The sequence below is a fragment of the Xyrauchen texanus genome, chromosome 47, assembly GCF_025860055.1.
Source record: "Xyrauchen texanus isolate HMW12.3.18 chromosome 47, RBS_HiC_50CHRs, whole genome shotgun sequence".
NCBI lineage: Eukaryota > Metazoa > Chordata > Actinopteri > Cypriniformes > Catostomidae > Xyrauchen > Xyrauchen texanus.
This window is the reverse complement of record NC_068322.1, coordinates 2411759-2432260: the sequence shown is the minus strand read 5'-3', so window position 1 is coordinate 2432260 and position 20502 is coordinate 2411759. Positions and strand designations below refer to the sequence as shown.

At 39.6% G+C, this 20502-nt stretch overlaps 1 protein-coding gene across 5 annotated transcripts in view; it reads left to right on the top strand.

Moving 5' to 3' along the window:
- The window catches only part of LOC127639279 (oxysterol-binding protein-related protein 8-like), a 95007-nt gene extending 80361 nt beyond the window's left edge, over positions 1-14646 (top strand). For 4 of the 5 annotated variants that reach the window (XM_052121207.1, XM_052121204.1, XM_052121205.1 and 1 more), the window contains 8 exons: positions 5005-5102; positions 5863-5952; positions 6268-6404; positions 7591-7776; positions 10160-10316; positions 10689-10791; positions 12213-12318; positions 12427-14645. In XM_052121207.1, the coding sequence (XP_051977167.1) occupies positions 5005-5102; positions 5863-5952; positions 6268-6404; positions 7591-7776; positions 10160-10316; positions 10689-10791; positions 12213-12318; positions 12427-12559 (1010 nt within the window). In that variant the 3' untranslated portion in view covers positions 12560-14645. Of the gene's footprint in view, positions 1-5004; positions 5103-5862; positions 5953-6267; positions 6405-7590; positions 7777-10159; positions 10317-10688; positions 10792-12212; positions 12319-12426 lie in introns of all 5 variants that reach the window. The other variant, XM_052121206.1, reaches the window with a different exon arrangement.
- Positions 14647-20502: the final 5856 nt, after the last annotated feature.

Here is a 20502-nt window from a genome sequence, read left to right as displayed (position 1 = left end):
GGAGAGAGAGAAAAAGCTCACTCACCGGTTCTCTGATGTACCGTCGCGTGGTCCTCGAACACTCCTCCACACTCAGGCGGACGACAGCCGCTCCAACACCGGGCGAACCGGAGTGAAACCGCCGACCCCCAGCGGGTAGAACGCGCCTCCGCTTTTCTGGCGGCAAATGGGGACACTCCTCCGCCCCTGGCAGCGGCTCTACCGCTCTGGGCGGTCGGAGAGTTTCTTCCCTCCTCCTCGCGGACGGCGGTCTTCCCTCGACCCCTCCGCGTCTCTGGGGACGGCAGGGCACTCCTCCGCCCGGCAGCGGCTCCTCGCTCCAGGCGGTCGGGGTATCCAGTCCCCACTTGCCCCGCGGACGACGGCCGTACCCCGCATCCGGGCTACTCCGTCACCCGGCAGATGGCAGCGGCGCTCCCCTGGGTGGACGGCAGTGTCGAGGACTCTGCGACGGGCATCCCTCCTCCTTCCCGGGTTTCGGCACCAATGTAAAATAGTTGAAGGATGGGCAAGGAGGAGGCGAGAACCGGCTTGTCAACATAAATTATATTTTAATGAGAAACTCAAAACCACATAAACAAACACACATGACGGACATGTCCGTAATTCTCTCTCTCCCGAACAATCGTCACCGGCCGCCTTTATCCCTCGCGCGCCTCATCAGGCTGATTGGGGACCGGGCGCGCGATATTCCGACCGGCCCCGCCCCCCTCCGCTCCACAGTTGTCTTCTAAAAAAAATGTAACTCCATATTTAAAAATATATAAATAAATAGATGTTACATTATCACTGTTAAAGGAGACAATAAATAGATTACGAATAAAAAGTTAAACGATCGTAACAGATAAGCATCCCAGGAAACGATCTACAAACAATAAAAGAACATCACTTATAATGTTAATTGTGCAAAAGCAAAACAAATTTAACAGATTGATTCTTAAGAGTAGGTGCTGATAACCTGGTTATATCCTGCTCTACTCGAGGCAGAGAAACAGCAGGAGAAAGCTGTTGTTGTTGCTGCTGCTGACCCGCCTGAATATGACCGAAGCTTTGAGTCAGAACACTAATAAGATTCGTCACGACATCTGGATATTCTCTCTGCTAAATGTGACATGGCAAATCATTACATGAGATGACCTAGATACACGTACATTTACTGTGAGCATTGTAAGAACTTAAGTAGCTTGTGAACAGGTTTGTTGAGCAATGGAGGAGTCAGGAGACAGCGAAGCAGGTTTGAAATCAGCACTTTAATTTCTTTCACGAACATACGACGGTCACCGCCGTAGAAATGTAAACATAAACAAAACAATATCACACTCAGTCTGTGGAGCTTTCTGGATCCACTCTCTCTCTCCCTCTCGACACTTGGCGTCCCTTTAAATGTCTCTCTCCGTATCACTATAACAAGACACTGGTGTTAGAGATAATTACAAACCAGGTGACAAGCCTTACCGCTCTCTCTCTCTCCCGCAGACCGACACACGACCACGCCCCCCATGCCACATAGCTGTATAACGCAGGGTTAAGAGTATACAGGTGAAACTCGAAAAATTAGAATATCGTGCAAAAGTTCATTAATTTCAGTAATTCAACTTAAAAGGTGAAACTAATATATTATATAGACTCATTACAAGCAAAGTAAGATATTTCAAGCCTTTATTTGATATAATTTTGATGATTATGGCTTACAGCTTATGAAAACCCCAAATTCAGAATTTCAGAAAATTAGAATATTACATGAAATCAATAAAAAAAAAGGATTTTAAATACAGAAATGTCGGCCCTCTGAAAAGTATAATCATGCATATGTACTCAGTACTTGGTTTGGGCCCCTTTGCATTAATTACTGCCTCAATGCGGCGTGGCATGGATGCTATCAGCCTGTGGCACTGCTGAGGTGTTATGGAAGACCAAGATGCTTCAATAGCGGCCTTCAGCTCTTCTGCATTGTTTGGTCTCATGTCTCTCATCTTTCTTCTTATAATGCCCCATAGATTCTCTATGGGGTTCAGGTCAGGCGAGTTTGCTGGCCAATCAAGCACAGTAATACCATGGTCATTGAACCAGGTTTTGGTACTTTTGGCAGTGTGGGCAGGTGCCAAGTCCTGCTGGAAAATGAAGTCAGCATCTCCATAAAGCTTGTCTGCTGAAGGAAGCATGAAGTGCTCTAAAATGTCCCGGTAGACGGCTGCGTTGACTCTGGACTTAATAAAGCACAGTGGACCAACACCAGCCGATGACATGGCTCCCCAAACCAACACAGACTGTGGAAACTTCACACTGGACTTCAAGCATCTTGGATTGTGTGCCTCTCCATTCTTCCTCCAGACTCTGGGACCTTGGTTTCCAAATGAGATGCAAAATTTGCTCTCATCAGAAAAGAGGACTTTGGACCACTGAGCAACAGACCAGTTCTTTTTTTCTTTAGCCCAGGTAAGACGTTTGACATTTGAAGCCCATGTCCAGGACCCGTCTGTGTGTGGTGGCTCTTGATGCAGTAACTCCAGCCTCAGTCCACTCCTTGTGAAGCTCCCCCACACATTTGAATGGCCTTTTCCTGACAATCCTCTCCAGGCTACGGTCATCCCTGCTGCTTGTGCATCTTTTTCTTCCACACTTTTCCCTTCCACTTAACTTTCTATTAATGTGCTTTGATACAGCACTTTGAGAACATCCAACTTCTTTTGCAATTACCTTTTCAGGCTTTCCCTCCTTGTGGAGGGTGTCAATGATGGTTTTCTGCACAACTGTCAGGTCAGCAGTCTTCCCCATGATTGTGAATTCAACTGAACCAGACTGAGAGACCATTTAAAGGCTCAGGAACCCTTTGCAGGTGTTTAGCTGATTAGAGTGTGACACTTTGAGCCTACAATACTGAACCTTTTCACAATATTCTAATTTTCTGAGATTCTGAATTTGGGGTTTTCATAAGCTGTAAGCCATAATCATCAAAATTATATCAAATAAAGGCTTGAAATATCTTACTTTGCTTGTAATGAGTCTATATAATATATTAGTTTCACCTTTTAAGTTGAATTACTGAAATTAATGAACTTTTGCACGATATTCTAATTTTTCGAGTTTCACCTGTATACTCTTAACCCTGCGTTATACAGCTATGTGGCATGGGGGGCGTGGTCGTGTGTCGGTCTGCGGAGAGAGAGAGAGCGGTAAGGCTTGTCACCTGGTTTGTAATTATCTCTAACACCAGTGTCTTGTTATAGTGATACGGAGAGAGACATTTAAAGGGACGCCAAGTGTCGAGAGGGAGAGAGAGAGTGGATCCAGAAAGCTCCACAGACTGAGTGTGATATTGTTTTGTTTATGTTTACATTTCTACGGCGGTGACCGTCGTATGTTCCTGAATGAAATTAAAGTGCTGATTTCAAACCTGCTTCGCTGTCTCCTGACTCCTCCATTGCTCAACAAACCTGTTCACAAGCTACTTAAGTTCTTACAATGCTCACAGTAAATGTACGTGTATCTAGGTCATCTCATGTAATGATTTGCCATGTCACATTTAGCAGAGAGAATATCCAGATGTTGTGACGAATCTTATTAGTGTTCTGACTCAAAGCTTCGGTCATATTCAGGCGGGTCAGCAGCAGCAACAACAACAACAGCTTTCTCCTGCTGTTTCTCTGCCTCGAGTAGAGCAGGATATAACCAGGTTATCAGCACCTACTCTTAAGAATCAATCTGTTAAATTTGTTTTGCTTTTGCACAATTAACATTATAAGTGATGTTCTTTTATTGTTTGTAGATCGTTTCCTGGGATGCTTATTTGTTACGATCGTTTAACTTTTTATTCGTAATCTATTTATTGTCTCCTTTAACAGTGATAATGTAACATCTATTTATTTATATATTTTTAAATATGGAGTTACATTTTTTTTAGAAGACAACATACTATGGTACAGACGATTATAATCTATAAAGTAAACATAAGAATCAATCAATAGTCCAATCAATTGAGAGAGAAAAAACTGCAGATGCATGTTAGCGAGTATGGCTAATAAATCCACCGCTTTAACTGATCTCTAACTTTTTTATCTGAAGCAAACGCAGTTAAAACACATTTAATGCTGATTAAATAAAAGGAAACAATCAACTTTATATACCTGAGATCCACCTGCATGCCTGTGCTCAGCCATGATGTTTGATCCGTGTCTCAAGCTAATGAGGTAACTTCCAGGGAGGCATCACTGAGCCCGTTGTACACGCCCCAATCCCTGACTCCACCCCCACGTCAAAACAGTGCCATAAAGTGAAACGCACAGAAAAGTGAAGCGCAAAGGCAAAACGGTATCACGAGCTCACACGTGATGGAAATGCAGATTAAAAGGAGCATTGCAAAATAATTAGTAGCATTGCAAAGAAAAAGATCTGTGGCAAAATCATTGCTGCCTAAAAATCTGTTGCAGAGATAAAAAAGGATAAAAGTTATTTAGTTTCTTTTACAACAGTCGTTGATTTTTGCAATTAATTATATCTTGGTTTTTGCTATATTTTATTTATATTTTGCAATTCTTTATTTTTGTTTGCAAAACTTTCTTTTTTTCTCTCGATACTTTATTTTACGTTTGTGATACTTAATTTTTGTTTAAAAAAAATTTTTTTTTGCTCAATACTTTTTTTCTTTTGCAAAACTTTATTTTATTTTGCAATACTTTATATTTTTGCAAATATATGTGGCATGGAATTGCTTCCATACTTTACTCATCTGCCACAATAATGTAATGCTTTTTAATTTTCTAATTATCTGAATTATAATTTGTATTATATATATATATTTATCTAAAAATAACTAGTGAATCTTTATATATAAAATTATTGTTATTTGAGGGGCTTTCTCAGCAAATGTTTATTACAACCAATTAATATGATTTTTTTGGTCACTTTGGTTAAAAATCTTCCATGCGTACACAAACACTGACATTTAGATACAATATTCGCTCGTCTAAATAAACAGACACATTTTCTCTCTCTCTGTGTGTGTAGGTATTCTGTATGGTACTATGACTCTTGAGTTGGGCGGTCAGATCACCATCGCCTGTGAGAAGACGGGCTACAGCGCTCAACTGGAGTTCAAACTCAAGGTCTGTGTGCTTTGTGCTAATATAGGTTTATTTAAGCTGTTGTGACATTTAGAACAACAGTGGGAGTCTGAGAGAAAGGCCACAACACATCTAACCAAATGCCAAACTGATAACTGCACTCCGTCTGTACCAAACACAAAGCATCTCGGGGAGGATGCCTTGTAGAGGTAGACCGATATTTCGGTTTGACCGATTAATCTGTGCCGATTGTTGCTTTTTTTTAAATCGGTAATCTGCAACAATCTTTTTGTTGATAGTTTTTTTTATTATTCCTCTGTGTTCCTCAGTTCACTGACAATATTGGTGGTGGCATAGTGGGCTAACGCACATAACTGGTAATCAGAAGGTTGCTGGTTCGATCCCTACAGCCACCACCATTGTGTCCTTGAGCAAGGCACTTAACTCCAGGTTGCTCCGGGGGGATTGTCCCTGTAATAAGTGCACTGTAAGTCGCTTTGGATAAAAGCGTCTGCCAAATGCATAAATGTAAATATTAATCCATATTTATATCCTCACTTCAAAGCATACTTTGTTATTTTGTTTGCATAAATCAAGTGTTCTTAATTGAAGCGAGAGCATGCAAAGAGACATTTGACTATGCGGGGACGTGCCCCTTCTGCACATACATCGTGTCTCCAACTTCATATGAATAATAACAAAAAACTCATCTGATGAAATACACTTTTGTCTCATTATTTTTGTATTATGTAGTAATCATTTGTATGATTGTGATGTTTCTGTCTTCTCTCTGATTTCTTAGCCATTTCTCGGCAGCAGTGACAACGTAAATCAGATCAACGGCAAGATAAAACTTGGGAAAGAGGTGCTGGCCACACTGGAGGGGCATTGGGTGAGTTCTGCATGTCTGTGTTTATTACAGTCATAACTGCAGACAGATCGCCCACAGGCTGTCTGAAGTTGCCTGTAAAGGTTACATTAAAAAAGACAAAGTGTTTGGTCACTTTAAATGCAAGTCCGATGGTCTCTTCCAAACTAAGTGAGTGGTTCTTGGCCACAGTAAACTGCAAAGTGGATCAGGCTTGTAGTGAATGGTCGAAAGTCTGGCAACACGACTATGACTATGCATGGAAGAAAGTTCACTTTTATCTCTTTGATATGTCAGAGAGTGTCATGAGTATTGTTTAGGCATGTGTTTTGCTTATAGGACAGTGAAATCTTCATTAAAGATAAGAAGACGGGTGAGGTGGAGATGTTTTGGAACCCGACGCCCGAGCTGAGACAGAGCAGACTGACCTGCTGTACTGTCCCGTCAGAGGAACAGGGCGAGTATGAGTCCGAAAGGTAACGCCAACTCATTACATGATCACCTACATGAGAAATTACCTCTCAAAATAAAATGTGTATGCTTCATGTGATCTGTCACTGCATGTTGATGTCAGGCAAACTGGAGATGTTATTGTTGAAGATTGGGCAGGTTTCCTCACAGTCATGGAGAACCTGAAAATATCAGGGAATTTGAAAATTATGATTTTACTGTGTAGGTTTTTCTAGTTATGCACAGCTGAAATATTTTAGTGCCTAGAAATTGGTTTTTGTGAGCTTTGTGTGCGTGCAATCTCTGCAAATTTACATTTAAAAATCCTTATTCGGTTTTTACGAGCACCTGGAACAATAATGGAAATTCGCTGGTCAAAATGTGTTATAATCCTGATCTGGGCTGGTTACCAAAATGGGCTTATAGATTCAAAAATTGCCCTGTGCAATTTACATCGTGTTATTACCTCCAGATTAAAGCAGAAGATAATAGGAATTTAGTTAAAAATAGATGTTTGTGTGCATTTTCTATCAGTCATATCAGCAGTAATTCATCAAATAATGATCAAATGGTAAATGGTCTGCCCTTATATAGCGGTTTTCAAAGCGCTTTACACTGCATCTCATTCACCCATTCACACACTCATACACCAATGACAGCAGAGCTGCCATGCAAGGCGCTAGCCTGCCATTGGGAGCAACTTGGGGTTCAGTGTCTTACCCAAGGACACTTCAGCATGTGGAGTCGTGTGGGCCAGGAATCAAACCACCAACCCTGTGATTAATGGACAACCCGCTCTGCCACCTGAGCCACAGCCGCTCCAAATGATGGTGTAGAGCGTTATTATCTAGCATATATCCAGATAGGATTTCAATCAGAATTGCTCATGCAAATTGCGTTCAGCAGCAATTTTGTGGGTGCGTTTGTGCTGCTGTCTGATCTGCATAATTCCTTTATTGTATCATGCTAAACCAGCGCAGACAGTGCATGCAAAATTGTATGCTTTTACTGGCTGCAATTCATTCTCAGTGAATTTTCCCCTTTGTCACCAAATTTGACCAGCTCCAGTTGTGTTGCAAATATATATATATATATATTTTTGAGCACAACTGTATATCGATATTATTCTGTTTTAAACTTATCCTGAGTGAAAAATACTGCAAAATGTGAAAATTATTGACCAAAACACTCTCTCTTTCGGTCAATCTTCAGGTTGTGGCAGCATGTGACGCGGGCCATAAATAACAAGGACCAAACGGAGGCGACCAATGAGAAGTTCATCCTGGAGGAGGCTCAGAGGAAGGCAGCTCGCGAGCGCAAGGTGAAATGTGAGGAGTGGACGCCCCATTTGTTCGAACAAGACCCTGCCACCGGAGAGTGGCATTACCGATACGCTGAGTAAGTCAGACAATGCTGATATGACATCAGATCATCTTCTGCCATTTTCCAATGGACTTGAGGACGCGATGAGTTGAGCGTGGATGCCGCGGAGAATAGCGTGAAACCTCCACGCGTGCTATGTCTCCATGGTAACGCGCTCAACAAGCCACGTGATAAGATGCACGGATTGGCGGTCTCAGACGCGGAGGCAAATGAGATTCGTCCTCCGCCATCCGGATTGAGGCGAGTCACTACGCCACCACGAGGACTTGGAGCACATTGAGAATTGGGTATTCCAAATCGGGGAGAAAATCCACAAAACAATTATGAACATTGGCATGACAATTAATCGTCATAGTCGCAATAATTGTTTTGAGAATTAATCGTCAGCCAAATTTCATAATCACGACAGCCCTAAAAGTTTGTGACACTTCATAATGAATGATCAGACTACGTATATTCAGTAAATCTAACGAGAAACTATAGATCCCCTTCTACACACCCTCTTATATAAAGGAACTGTATTTAAACAAAATACTTATTATGAATTAAGCACAATGTGAAATACTTAAATGTGTGTGTGTGTGTGTGTGTGAGATAGTATCAGAAGAGGCTTTTATAACTTAATATTCTCAAAATAAAACATACCTTTTTTATTATACAGTGAGGAAAATAAGTATTTGAACACCCTGCTATTTTGCAAGTTCTCCCACTTAGAAAACATGGAGGGGTCTGAAATTGTCATCGTAGGTGCATGTCCACTGTGAGAGACATAATCTAAAAAAAAAAATCCAGAAATCACAATGTATGATTTTTTAACTATTTATTTGTATGATACAGCTGCAAATAAATATTTGAACACCTGTCTATCAGCTAGAATTCTGACCCTCAAAGACCTGTTAGTCTGCCTTTAAAATGTCAACCTCCACTCAATTTATTATCCTAAATTAGATGCACCTATTTGAGGTCATTAGGTGCATAAAGACACCTGTCCACCCCATACAATCAGTAAGAATCCAACTACTAACATGACCAAGACCAAAGAGCTGTCCAAAAACACTAGAGACAAAATTGTACACCTCCACAAGGCTGGAAAGGGCTATGGGGAAATTGCCAAGCAGCTTGGTGAAAAAAAGTCCACTGTTGGAGCAATCATTAGAAAATGGAAGAAGCTAAACATGACTGTCAATCTCCCTCGGACTGGGGCTCCATGCAAGATCTCACCTCGTGTGGTCTCAATGATCCTAAGAAAGGTGAGAAATCAGCCCAGAACTACACGGGAGGAGCTGGTCAATGAACTGAAAAGAGCTGGGACCACCGTTTCCAAGGTTACTGTTGGTAATACACTAAGACGTCATGGTTTGAAATCATGCATGGCACGGAAGGTTCCCCTGCTTAAACCAGCACATGTCAAGGCCCGCCTTAAGTTTGCCAATGACCATTTGGATGATCCAGAGGAGTCATGGGAGAAAGTCATGTGGTCAGATGAGACCAAAATAGAACTTTTGGTCATAATTCCACTAACCGTGTTTGGAGGAAGAAGAATGATGAGTACCATCCCAAGAACACCATCCCTACTGTGAAGCATGGGGGTGGTAGCATCATGCTTTGGGGGTGTTTTTCTGCACATGGGACAGGGCTACTGCACTGTATTAAGGAGAGGATGACCGGGCCATGTATTGCGAGATTTTGGGGAACAACCTCCTTCCCTCAGTTAGAGCATTGAAGATGGGTCGAGGCTGGGTCTTCCAACATGACAATGACCAAGCACACAGCCAGGATAACCAAGGAGTGGCTCTGTAAGAAGCATATCAAGGTTCTGGCGTGGCCTAGCCAGTCTCCAGACCTAAACCCAATAGAGAATCTTTGGAGGGAGCTCAAACTCCGTGTTTCTCAGCTGACAGCCCAGAAACCTGACTGATCTAGAGAAGATCTGTGTGGAGGAGTGGGCCAAAATCCCTCCTGCAGTGTGTGCAAACCTGGTGAAAAACTACAGGAAACGTTTGACCTCTGTAATTGCAAACAAAGGCTACTGTACCAAATATTAACATTGATTTTCTCAGGTGTTCAAATACTTATTTGCAGCTGTATCATACAAATAAATAGTTAAAAAATCATACATTGTGATTTCTGGATTTTTTTTTTTAGATTATGTCTCTCACAGTGGACATGCACCTACGATGACAATTTCAGACCCCTCCATGATTTCTAAGTGGGAGAACTTGCAAAATAGCAGGGTGTTCAAATACTTATTTTCCTCACTGTATGCTTTATGTACTGAAAACAATTTGTTTTGATGTCTGTACACACAGACAGTTGTGTTGTACTGCAACCTCCTGGACAGGAAGTGCATTGCACCATAGCCTGTTTACTGTGAGGCTGGTGTGTTTCTGTGTTCTAGCACACGTCCGTGGGACCCGCTCAACGATCTGATTCAGTTCGAGAAAGATGGCTGCATTCAGACCAAAGTGCGCCACAGGACGCCTATGGTACGTTCAGCCAGTGTAGTTAGTCTCAGTACCCAGCAGGGCTCCCGGAGGGACAATTACTTGAGCCAGGTATGTTCCCACCTCTCAAACCCTCCCACCTACCCACAGTCCCTCTTTCTGCTTCCGTCTCATCATCGCCGCCTGCACTCTGTCCATTCTCCAAACGCCCAATCACCATACTGCCAAGCAACCAATCATCTGGCTGCCTGAACTGGTCACATGACCACTCTGTCTCATCTTCAACTTCCTTTTTTGGTTTTGGTTTTGATGTGCTCTTTGGCAACTGACTCACTTGCATGCCTGACCTATTTGTGTGTGCATGTACTTTTCAGAAATGACTAAGAAATGTATTTATAATTAAAAATATCATAGCTGCATTTTAAAGGTGAAGATGTATAAAATGTTCTGCTTTTGTTTGTGTGTATGTGTGTGTGTGTTTAGGTGATGGGACCAAAACGAAAGCATAAGAGCGACAAGCCAAAAAGTCCAGAAAGTGGCTGCTCGTCTCCAGAACCGGACCAACAGGACTCGTCTGGCAGCGAGAGTACGTCACGCACACTGTATTAAAAATAAAATGAGTTTGTATTAGTATTACGGTTCAGTGCAAAAAGGGCTGCTTACACCAAACACGTCGTTGCGTTAACAATGAGTAAGACACTGTGCAATGAATCTAATGTAACACGGGTATCTCCAGGCTCATTTTTAAAAGTTGATGGGCTCTATTTTCATGAGGGTGCTAATTCGAAGCACAATTTTCGTGCGAGCACAAAGCGCAAGTGCCTGTGAATGGAAGTGTTTGCGCTATCTGTGGGTGTATGCACGCAAACTATGTGTGCATTGTGTGTTAATGAAGTGGTGCAAAGAGCGATTTGCTATTTTCCTGAGTAATAGGTCATTGGCTAAGATGTTTCAGTAGCACGTATAATCACAGCGCAAAGTCTAAACTCAGTTCCTGCATTTGCAGTTTGGAGATTCCACCAGCAGGTGGTGCTAAAGTTCATGTACAAACACTGTAAATATAGCGGAACATCAAATTATGACAGTCACAGTTGTAGCCGTTTTATGAAACTAAAATGTATAAGATTTGTGTAAAACTTTATAGAGGTCATGGTTTATTTACATTTGTATTGGTATTTTTCCACCTGTTGTCTTAGAGGGATTTTTAGTTAATGCAAAGTTGCTGGTGGAAGAAGTTGGAGAGGGTAACGTGTTTGGATTTGGTCTGATTTTTTGGACCAATTTGTTGTTTTAAATATGCCGATGCAATCACTGTTAATACTAGCCATGACTTGTGTGTCACTTGATCAAAATGATTAATAATAATACTTTCATTCTGTATAATTTAATAGTGTACATCCAAATCCTGAACCATATTTCCATGCGTACAAAAGTAGCATCACTGTCATAGAAATATACCTGATATTCAACAAGTTAAAGCACAAAAGAAGGAAAGTCCATATTTTTATTCTTCTAATTCACTGCATACAGTCCATTTCCACCACCAACCTCTTATGAATGTGCTGTTTTTGTATATATCGCTGGTGCTTGACAGGAAATGGACTAGAGTATTATAATAGGACGCAGACGCTGCAATAACCTGAGAAGAACCTCAGAATTAAATTGCACTTGACCCATCGCATTAGCGCTTACGCCAACCCCGCTTGCGCCTAGACTTAGCACATGCTTGCACGAAAATACTGAAACTTCATGGTCATGCCCATTCACTTAGCACATATGACTTGAGGCATAGCGCTGTGCTTAGCGTTATTAAAATAGACCCGATGTCTAAAAACATGGCGCTCTTGCGCTAGATGCTGAAAAACAAAGACTTCTGTCTAGTGCACGTTTACATTGAAAATCAGTTGCACACGTGTTCTGCGTGAAGTTTGCGAGTTTTTACAGTCACATTTTATTCTGAATATATAATGTATTTAACAATGATTTGTTACATCGTCTTTGTTTCAGGGCACAAAAGCAAACACAACAGCCGCCTGAGAAAGAAAGCAACCGATTTAAGTGAAATCCAAAGTGCCATTGAGTCGATCAGACAAACCCAGGAGGATATTAACAGGTTTTTAACACACTGCATGTGAAAACACTCATTCCTCTTTTCATAACGACATACTAGATTTCATAATGATTATTATGAACGTGTCTGTGTCTCCATTTGATCGTACAGGAGTGTGAATGCTCTGAGGAGTCGAGTGGCGAATCAGTCGGCGGCGGAAACCTCGTTTCTCACGCACAGAGACTACGCCATCATCCTCTTCCTCATCGCCCTCCAGGTTTTCCTCAACTTCATCTTTAAATAACGCCACAAGCTGCCGAGACCCTCCCAAGTCCAGCTGTCTTCAAACGGAAGCTTGAAAGTCGAGGAAATGTACTTTATCACTCCACTCCTTCCCCTCATCCTCACAACATATTCGGTTTTTATGTGTTGTTTTTATATGAATTTGTGTTGTGATCGCTGCAAAAGGATGGCCATGCCGGCTCCTCTTGAGGAGAAATGCATTGTGGGATGTTTAGGAAACAACTGTTTACTTTTGTTGTTAAAAAAGAGGACAGTTACAGTACCCCACCCCAAATCAAATCAACGTTTTAAAATGTTTCTTTTAAATTTTTCACCCTTTGAGAGCCCCCAGATATATTGGAGGATATCAGTAGAGCTGCAAACCTTATGGATGAATCTCGAGTTATATTTCATCCCAAAAAAAAATATATATATATTTTTTTTTTTACAATTAAGCACATTTTACCACCAAATCTCATTCTCTTTAGTCATGCAAAAAAAAAAATTATAATAATAAAATAAATATTATTTAAAGTGTACGGTATTTATACATTATAGCAGTATACTATAGTATACTATCACTGCCTTTAATTTATGCTAATTTAAATTAAATAAAAAATGATTGTACTAATGAGAATCTAATTAGAATCACCTTTGAAAAATAACGTTAATTACAAAAAACGAATTTCGAAACGAGTTTTTTTGGCCAAAAATGTGCTTGGTTGTCATGAAAATAGTTTCACATTGCAAAAAAATCTTTGATGGGAAAAAAACATTTTCTCACGATTTTGGGGTGAAATGTGACCCAAACATTTTCTTTTTTTATTGTTATTATTATTATTTATTTTTTTGGGTGAGATTCGTCCAAATATAAAGCTTAAAAAGGGTTCAGCATCGCTGATGTTACTGATATTTTATTGCAATTTTATTAAATGAATGTGGGACATTGTGAACTGAGGTTTGAATTTTGTATTATTTCAAAGCATTTTGGGAAAAATTTCATGAACTACGAATCTTAATTTTAATACCAGTATGTGGAGTGTACATTTCACATGTTCTTAAGTCGTGATTGTTTAATTTATTTGAACTGTTTATGATAACGAGGCGTGTACAGTATCATTCGTTGTATTCAATATTACTATGAAGAAAATAGTAGATGTAGGCATGTAGCAGGAAATACTGTTGCGTGCTTTTGTAGTTGCTAGACTCTGGTCTGCCACTATTACGTCAGACTAGATGTACATTACAAAGCCAAATAGTCTAAGAGTAGAATAGAGTATTAACTTCACATCTGTACATAGTAAATAATCTATATCCTTTTTTTTATATCTAGAGAAATGTGTGTTTCATAGCCCACGTGTCTTTGTTCTGTGGGCGTTCGTTTGATCACCTGATAACTTGCACACGCCTGATCAGATGTTTGAATGTGCTCATGTGAATATAATAACTACTAAAAAAAACAATGTGCCTTTATAAGCAGGTCTTGAAGTGAGAGGTGGGCCGGATTGAGCCTGACTGTTTAATTTCTACCATATTTCTTGTTTGTTGTTTTATTTCTCCTTTTGGATACAAATGTGCCATATTGAGTCGGTGTATCATAGTGTCGCCCACTTTTTAGTTTTCGTCCGAGAGCTAAAACCTGCCATGGATGTCGTCCCTGTTTATTTGCTCAACAAGGCACCAAACCAGGGATCAACGTCAGAGGTGAAATCTGTTCTTCACCATGTTGCACACTTTAAGCTTCTAGTTTAGTTCATTTTGTTCTTTCATTGTTCAACATGTGTTCTCATTTGAGAATTGTTTTTACTCCAGGTGACCCGTGTGGTTTTTGTTGTGGATAACGGTCACACCAGAGAGCATCTCCTACACCTTTGTCTATGTACAGATGATGCTTTATTTGTATTACAATAACTTCCTGTGAGTTTGTCACCTGTGACATCACCAAATAAATGAAAAACACTGTCTTTCTGGCTTATCTTTGTCTTTTGCATATGTGAACATTAATTCATGTGTTATCAAGTTGATTTTGTTGTGTAAGCCAGTGTTTCCTGCTTTCATTGGGATTGATTTTAGCTAATTAGTTCATTTCATTAAATTGGTTAAAAAAAAAAAAAAATTTGCTACCGTGTCCTTGCGCTGCATTTTATGTATTTGCAGTTTATTCAGTTTTTTTTTTTTAGCTATTAGATTATATTCAGAATATGGCGTTTATTGCCATGATTGTTAACAACCATAGTGTTGCCACTATTAATAATTAATAATATCTTTATAATTAATTGTATTATTGTTCCCATTTTACAGTTTTACCAGAGCCCTTCTAGTGTATCTTACTAGTTTAGCTCGAAACAGCATAACGCGGCTTCGAGAGACATTCTATGGCGGTACACTGGCGAGGAAACTAGAGAGTCTGTTCTTTTTTAATGGATGTCTATGGGGGAGATGCTAGAGTGTGCTGAATAAACTGCTTTTGTGAGGAAACAGCTCATCACTTAATGGATTGTCTGCTTTTCCTCTCATTTTCAACATGTTTTACACTAAAGAATCATTTTGGAATGAACCACTGGTGGATTTTACAATGGTAAATTGATGTTTTATGAGAAGAGACGGACCATTTTACGATAGATAGGTGTCACTTTACGGCTCTCCCCATTCATTTGTAAGGTATCCGCAAACGGTTAATTACTGTCGTAAGACACTAGTTGACCGTTACGCTATCTGCTTCGATAGAACAGCGGAGGTTGTTATCTTATTAAAATTATCTTTGGTTTTACTTCTAAACAAAGTCATGGGTGATTCCAAAGTTTTGCGAATCGGTTCGATCGAGTTATTAAAAATAATCGGTACAAAAGTACGCTTCTTTCGCGAAAAGGGCATCACTAAAAATATATTTTAATCGAGTTGGAGTTTGTGATGAGAAGGAAAGGTGCCACGAAATCATAAAAAGACAGCACGTCTGTCTTGTGCGTCCCCCATGTGCCCCCACCTCACAGACCCCAGTTATGCCAGTGCAGCTCCTATCTACTTGAATGGGGAAAGACCAAAATCTCAAACACGGTTAGTCAAGATACGATCAAAGAGAATATTTAAAATCAGCAATGAAATCTGACAATATTTGAATAATAGATTGTGCTTCTTTACCTCATATTACGCTAAAAAAACGCAATTTTCCCGGCTTGTGTAGCTAATGCGCATGCGCGTTCTACAGTTGATTGATAGGGGATTTCTGTATCTAAAAGGTTATTGGCTCTTTTAACTGTAAGGCGGGACTCTACATCCGTTGACCTATGGGCGCTCAGAGCTCTTTGGTTGGGCGTTCCAATTCCTTTTTTTTCTTGTTTTGTTATTTTAGTTACTTGTTAGTTTTGTTTCTGTTTTGAGTTATGGTGTTGGTAAAGTAGTTTCCTTAATTATTCTTATATTGCTGTTATTCTTAATACTTATTGTTGTGTATTAATTTGGATGTAAATTGAATGTTCAAATAAAGCATTAAAAAAATCAAATAAAAAAACAGCGTTCCAATTCCTCCCATTAATGTTAATAGAAGTGGCCCATCTCTGCTAAATTTTCTCTGATTTACTCAAAAAGCCGGAAGCGGTAGAAGACATGTAAACTTCAGTGTACTTAACCGGCATGATTGTTTTGTTGAAACATTAGCACACTCTAGTGGTGATTATTAGAATTACACAGAGAAAACAATCGCCTGTAATTATGAAACATTCCTAAATCATACAACAAAAATAATTTAATTCATTTGCCAAGATACTTCCCTTGATTAACTCGTATTAATCAGTATTAATTAGTGATTCGTGCCAAAGAAAAAAAATTAACTCCCTTGTAAACACATCTGATTCCACGAGACCTGGATGTGAATCAGGACAAGGACAGACTGAAAACCCCTGATCTAAACCAAAACTTATTACGTACATTATTATGGTCTCTTTTAAATTAATTATCTTTTTTTATTAATTATTTTTATTGTATAATTTACTATTTATTCGACCGGCGCTGCACTGATGCACTCTATGGTGTAGTTCTCCTATTCACCGCTAGAGGGTGCTGATGTCACTTTTAGGGTACAAAAAAGCGCCGTTAAAAAAAAGTTTTTATTTTATTTATAATTTTTTACATTAATATTTTTACTACAATGAATATCAATTCAAACCAATAGATTATGTCAAAATATTCACAGTGTTGTATGAAGTTTATTGTTGGATACTGTCGAGAGGGTCGAGACCTTCTAGGACAGGCCATATACGTAGACATGCAATGTGTTTAAACTAGCTATTTTCATGCTAGGTTTATTTTACGTTAAATACAATTTTATCTAACATATCTAGTAGGTCTCACTTAAAAAAAAACATAGTAATAATGATGTTTGTCTCAGCAGATACTACTAATAAACATAAAACAATAGTATTTTGGCTAAAACAACAATGTTACCATGGCAATGTTTTCTATGCTAATGTCACCTGACAACGGTTATTAAGATGTTTTCTGAACTGTAAATCTCTTAAGAGCATTGCTTATGTAATGGCTTTTGAAAAGTGACCACCACCTATAATGAATCATGTTTTTGAGTGTTATGTTGCCACAAGGACTGTGAGAATACTGATATTGTTTACAGCATAGGCTATATTTGAAGTGTACAGTCAGTTCGTCTGTAATGAGATGAGTGTGTGAATGTCTTTAGTGCTGAGAGGACCAGAGAGAGAATGTATGCAGTTAATTGGCTCTCTGCTTTTGATTGCATCAGAAACTGCCTGCATTCAGAAAACACACACACACACACACACACACACACACACACACACACACACACACACACACACACACACACACACACACACACACACACACACACACACAGAGCGACTTCGGCAGCCTCATAGAGATGAAAGCCGTAATGGATGCTGAGATCAAACAGCTTTCCCTCCTGTTAAAAGACATTATAGAGTCATCTATTTTTGGGTTTGGAAACATCATCTCGTCTTCTGGATATTTGGAGCATTCCATCAAAAGAAAACTCTAAACTGCCTGGTTTCAATCTTGATGTGGCACTTGGGATGAGACATCTGCCAGTTCTTTTATGATTTGGCAAACAAACTGCTTTAGTAAAAGGCGTAGAATAAGTGTTGTATCCATTTCGATTATAAACTAACTAGAAAAGGAAAGTTTGACAAGACAAACCTTGAAAGTTGGCTTGAAAAATCTTTGCCTTTGAGGTTTAAAACAGGTTGATGTTTACGTCTAGGCTGATAGGTTACACTGTATATGCTTTATGTACTTTGAATATTTTAGCAGTAGGTGGTTGCTCTTGGTGGTTGCTTGGTGGTTTTTAGTTTTTAGGTGTTTTAAGGTGTTCTATAGGTGTTTTTTAGGATGTTCTTTAAGGTGTTCTAGGTGTTGTTTAGGATGTTCTTTAAGGTGTTCTAGGTGTTGTTTAGGATGTTCTTTAAGGTGTTCTAGGTGTTTTTTAGGGTGCTCTTTAAGGTGTTCTATAGGTGTTTTTTAGGGTGTTCTTTAAGGTGTTCTAGGTGGTTTTAGGGTGCTCTTTAAGGTGTACTATAGGTGTTGTTTAGGATGTTCTTTAAGGTGTTCTAGGTGGTTTTAGGGTGCTCTTTAAGGTGTTCTATAGGTGTTTTTTAGGGTGTTCTTTAAGGTGTTCTATAGGTGTTTTTTAGGGTGTTCTTTAAGGTGTTCTAGGTGGTTTTAGGGTGCTCTTTAAGGTGTACTATAGGTGTTGTTTAGGGTGTTCTTTAAGGTGTTCTAGGTGGTTTTAGGGTGCTCTTTAAGGTGTTTTATAGGTGTTGTTTAGGGTGTTCTTTAAGGTGTTCTATAGGTGTTTTTAGGGTGTTCTTTAAGGTGTTCTATAGGTGGTTTTAGGGTGTTCTTTAAGGTGTTCTATAGGTGTTTTTAGGGTGTTCTTTATGGTGTTCTAGGTGTTTTTAGGGTGTTCTTTAAGGTGTTCTATAGGTGTTGTTTAGGATGTTCTTTAAGGTGTTCTAGGTGGTTTTATGGATGTTCTTTAAGGTGTTCTATAGGTGTTTTTAGGATGTTCATTATGGTGTTCATAGGTGTTTTTAGGATGTTCTTTAAGGTGTTCTATAGGTGTTTTTTAGGGTGTTCATTATGGTGTTATAGGTGTTTTTTAGGGTGTTCTTTAAGGTGTACTATAGGTGTTTTTTAGGGTGTTCATTATGGTGTTATAGGTGTTTTTTAGGGTGTTCTTTAAGGTGTACTATAGGTGTTTTTTAGGGTGTTCATTATGGTGTTATAGGTGTTTTTTAGGGTGTTCTTTAAGGTGTTCTATAGGTGTTTTTTAGGGTGTTCATTATGGTGTTATAGGTGTTTTTTAGGGTGCTCTTTAAGGTGTTCTATAGGTGTTTTTAGGGTGTTCTTTAAGGTGTTCTATAGGTGTTGTTTAGGATGTTCTTTAAGGTGTTCTAGGTGGTTTTAGGGTGCTCTTTGAGGTGTTCTATAGGTGTTTTTAGGGTGTTCTTTAAGGTGTTCTATAGGTGTTTTTTAGGGTGTTCTTTAAGGTGTTCTATAGGTGTTTTTTAGGGTGTTCTTTAAGGTGTTCTGTAGGTGTTTTTTAGGATGTTCTTTAAGGTGTTCTAGGTGTTTTTTAGGGTGCTCTTTAAGGTGTTCTATAGGTGTTTTTTAGGGTGTTCTTTAAGGTGTTCTATAGGTGTTTTTAGGGTGTTCTTTAAGGTGTTCTATAGGTGTTGTTTAGGATGTTCTTTAAGGTGTTCTAGGTGGTTTTAGGGTGCTCTTTAAGGTGTACTATAGGTGTTTTTTAGGGTGTTCTTTAAGATGTTCTAGGTGTTTTTAGGGTGCTCTTTAAGGTGTTCTATAGGTGTTTTTTAGGGTGTTCATTATGGTGTTATAGGTGTTTTTAGGGTGCTCTTTAAGGTGTTCTATAGGTGTTGTTTAGGATGTTCTTTAAGGTGTTCTAGGTGGTTTTAGGGTGCTCTTTAAGGTGTTCTATAGGTGTTGTTTAGGATGTTCTTTAAGGTGTTCTATAGGTGTTGTTTAGGATGTTCTTTAAGGTGTTCTATAGGTGTTGTTTAGGATGTTCTTTAAGGTGTTCTAGGTGGTTTTAGGGTGCTCTTTAAGGTGTTCTATAGGTGTTTTTAGGGTGCTCTTTAAGGTGTTCTATAGGTGTTTTTAGGGTGCTCTTTAAGGTGTTCTATAGGTGTTTTTTAGGGTGTTCTTTAAAATGTTCTATAGGTGTTTTTTAGGGTGTTCTTTAAGGTGTTCTGTAGGTGTTTTTTAGGGTGTTCTTTAAGGTGTTCTATAGGTGTTTTTAGGGTGTTCTTTAAGGTGTTCTATAGGTGTTTTTTAGGGTGTTCTTTAAGGTGTTCTAGGTGTTTTTTAGGGTGCTCTTTAAGGTGTTCTATAGGTGTTTTTTTAGGGTGTTCTTTAAGGTGTTCTATAGGTGTTTTTAGGGTGTTCTTTAAGGTGTTCTATAGGTGTTGTTTAGTAGTAGTAGTAGTCCTTTATTGTCACATAGTAAACCAGTGAAATTGGCCATCGACCTGTCCATACAAACATACATATGACAAGGGATAGACAGGACAGGAAGACAGGGAATTAGAAGAAATACAGCATGACATGAGGAGAGGAGAGGAGAAAAAAGGCAGCCCCCAGACTATGCTCCTTAAGAAGTACAGTGTGGGAACAGGGAAAAAACACCTCAGCAACATTAGCACATAATCAGTACACTCTACAACATGAACAAGACTTGCAACAGGGGAGGGATTGGGGGTGGAGGTGGCCCAGCACAGGCAAGCAGCCATCCGGACCTGCAGCCATGTTCGGCGCTGGTCACAGACCCGCCTGTCAGACTGGGGGTACAAAGCGCTAAGGCGCAGGGATAGGGTATCGGGCGGATGATTGCATATCTGTATATATGTGTAAGAGTTCATGTGTGTGTAGGCCTGGAGAGTCGCTATGCCAGCATCT